General features: G+C 34.3%; 1 protein-coding gene across 1 annotated transcript in view; it reads right to left on the bottom strand.

Annotated features, from left to right (window-relative positions):
* LOC107467648 (callose synthase 9) overlaps positions 1–3,129 on the bottom strand; it is a 27,287-nt gene that overhangs the window by 6,269 nt on the left and 17,889 nt on the right. The window contains exons 34-38 of the mRNA XM_016086792.3: positions 2,213–2,347; positions 1,941–2,009; positions 1,680–1,857; positions 1,448–1,562; positions 143–262 (exon numbers count right to left, since the gene is read on the bottom strand). Of these exons, the coding sequence (XP_015942278.1) occupies positions 143–262; positions 1,448–1,562; positions 1,680–1,857; positions 1,941–2,009; positions 2,213–2,347 (617 nt within the window). The remainder of the gene's footprint in view (positions 1–142; positions 263–1,447; positions 1,563–1,679; positions 1,858–1,940; positions 2,010–2,212; positions 2,348–3,129) is intronic.

The following is a 3,129-nucleotide window of genomic DNA, read 5'->3' as shown; positions in this document are numbered from 1 at the left end:
CAGTGGCTAATCTTACAGGAAAGTATGTCACACAACACAGGACAGTTTAGGAGGGTGCAGAAATTCACTAGATTATAAAGGCTTCACAAATTTTTTGGATGAATCGAATGAATTACAGACAAATGTAAAAACACTTTATAACCTGATTCATGTCAATTGTCTGGATTGCATTTCCCCGAGTAAATATGATCGCATGGTTTTGATTCTCAGGCTTCCCTTCTCCAATTTTGGGATTCCCAGGTAATTTTACCGAGTATATTTCCTGTGATAAATGCTCAATTAAGTAAAACTACACAAAGTGGTGTAATTCATTAAAGAGAGTAACATCATGAAAGTAGCCTAAGAATAGATGAAATACAGCAGAGTATCCTTGAAAGCCACAAATGCTAATTTGTGCAAGTAAATTTTCTGACATTTTGACTAAACAGATATAGACCAACTATTTTATGTTTATGCATTTCATACATTACACATGAAAACATTATATCATTATTATTTATTTATTTATTTTCTTTTTTTACCAATTTTTATTATTAAAATCAGTGAATCTAAAAGTGGGTAGTTAATACACAGCAGCCATAAGTTGCAAAGCACTAGCAAGCAAACACTGCCAATCAATATATATGTACAGTTTTAAAATTGTGGGACTTAATTCTGTTTGTATAAAGTTTTCTGATTCTAACAAACTCATTCTACAACATAAAGATTGGTGACAGTGTTCTGCTTTTGGGGTTTTACAGCCTGGTTTGAAACAAATGTGCTAGATGTATAACCATTTATGTGTCTCTATCTAACAGCTTAAGTTTTCAGAGATGTTTCATGACAAAATGCTTGCATCTTGAAGCGAGATTCCTCCAACCTGAATTTGTTATACAATAGAATCATTCTTGTGGTTTTCTTCTGGTGTTAGGATAGGTAGTTCAGGGTTTTCTAAAGTGTATATGTAAAAGAAACAGGGAAAAGATATATTTAATTGTTTGAAGTGAATGACAATCATAAAAGATGCCATAGAAATCTGAAGGAAATTATGCAGAAGCTTCATATATAAAAGATAAAATAAAAAATGAGATTATATGATTAGATGTCAAATCCATCAACTATATGGTTCAATCAAAAGTCAAAACCATTTGAAATGTGCAAGCACAAACAGACCAACCAAGTTTGGACCTTGGAAAATAGTAGCTTCAATTAAGTTTTCCAACAATCTAATCGATAATTTTAGGAGGGAAAATGTAACTGCTTCCATGCAATTAATAACAATAACGGTTGGTTTGAGAAGACATACCATAAGTAGTGAAAAATCAAGTGATTGAAAATTCACCCTCTTACTTGGAATTGGGGGAATTAATGCTGATGATAAGGTTGCTAGAAAATAGAGAAGGTAGACACCAGCAAAAGACAAGAACAAAAGACACTAAATAAGATGGAAGGTACAGAAGAACGGCACCTTGTCTTTCCCATTGACATCAGCTTTCACCAGCTTTGAGTAGTACTCAGTGTTTACTTTTCCATCTCTTAAAGTTTCAACAGTGTCAATGAAAGCAACACGAAGAGCTTCATTTCTAAGGGCATGAAGAATTACAAATTAGATATGGAGCTAGAGAACTATGCAACTTGAATAATTAAGACAATGAAGTAGTTAATTGCTAATACAAGTTGACTAGTGAAATTGAACTAACCTTTGCATAAGTAAAGCAACATCAGCAGCCTCAGGCTTTTGCTCTTCTTTCTGCTTACCATAAATTTGACATGTCACAACATAAGTGAACTTAAGATCTGCCTGAGCACGTGCTTCAGGGGACAAATCAAACCCACGTGTATCAGACAGTTCATCAGAACTAGCTGGAGCCTCCAAATCTAAATTGTAAAAAGAAAGAGAAAAAGATGAAAAATTACTAGCATGCATATAAAGAACATATGAAGGAGTGTTATGAACTTACCTCCAACCGTTAACCTCTCCAAATATGTCTGAAGCATAAGAGCTTTCCTGTAATACATCATCCCCCGAACTGTAAATTTGAAACAAGAAAGAACAGAGAATGATCAAGATTTGAAACATTAAATGCAGTATTCAATATAATCCAATAGAATGTAAAATACCCTTTTAAAAGAAAATCGATCAAATGCAGCAAACAAATTTCAAATATTGAATATGACAAGAAATTAAAACATCAGCTAAGAAAGCACAATAAAAATCATTGTGGAAAATTACCAGTTCTGGCCAGTGTTTGTCCACGATATGAAGCCCAAAAACGCAATTCAAGGATATCATTAGCACTATCAAAAAGCTCTGTGTCAGGAGCATTTTCATCATGGTCAATTCGGGCTAGAAAGTTTTTCCACTCGTCTGCAGAGAATTATGAGAATTACATATTGATCAATACTGTTAAAACTGGTATAAGATACAGGAAGAATTATAGGAACTGTGTGTACTGAATCAGGTATCCTTGACAATGTATTGAGAACATTAAGTACAATTGGGATAATTTCTGGTTCTGAGGGATTCTGGTACAAATAAATGGATAGAGATATAAGATTATTGATCTCACTCTTCCTATTTGTACTGCTCACACTTTTAACAACCTTCTAACCAATTTTCTCAAACTTTCAATCACCAGTCCTAACTGATTAAGCAGTTTTTAAAAAATTCAGCTGCTGTTCCTCCAGACTGCAGCCTGGCAGCCCCTCCTTCCTGATCCCAACTTATCCCTTCACTATAAACCAGCCCTAAATCTGTTTCTTATCAAATAACAACAAATTTTATGTAAACAAAGCCGGCGTGAAGATAATCCAGAGAGCCTACAATGACAACCAGATAGCCACAACAACTAAACCTTGTCCTACTAAGCAGGTCCACAATATTGATTAGATGTCCCCATAGTGTCTATCTTTATCTTCAGACCACCAATGGTCTATATGAACACTCTCCATCTGATTTTCTGTCCTTACCTACACTTCTATAAGCCTTCTCCACAAATATCCAACCCACATAACGTGAGATCCTACTATTTCTTTTTCCAATGACATAAACCTATTTCCTTGTTACTTTAGTTTTGACTGTCCAACATTTAGCCTTGTAAAATATCCCCCCTCTTTTGTTTTCAAGTTTGGTTATTATTCTTACACAAT

Source organism: Arachis duranensis, chromosome 9 (genome assembly GCF_000817695.3).
Source record: "Arachis duranensis cultivar V14167 chromosome 9, aradu.V14167.gnm2.J7QH, whole genome shotgun sequence".
In the NCBI taxonomy this organism is placed as follows: Eukaryota; Viridiplantae; Streptophyta; class Magnoliopsida; order Fabales; family Fabaceae; genus Arachis; species Arachis duranensis.
Note: the sequence above shows the minus strand (reverse complement) of the source record. Positions and strands in the feature narration are given on the sequence as shown.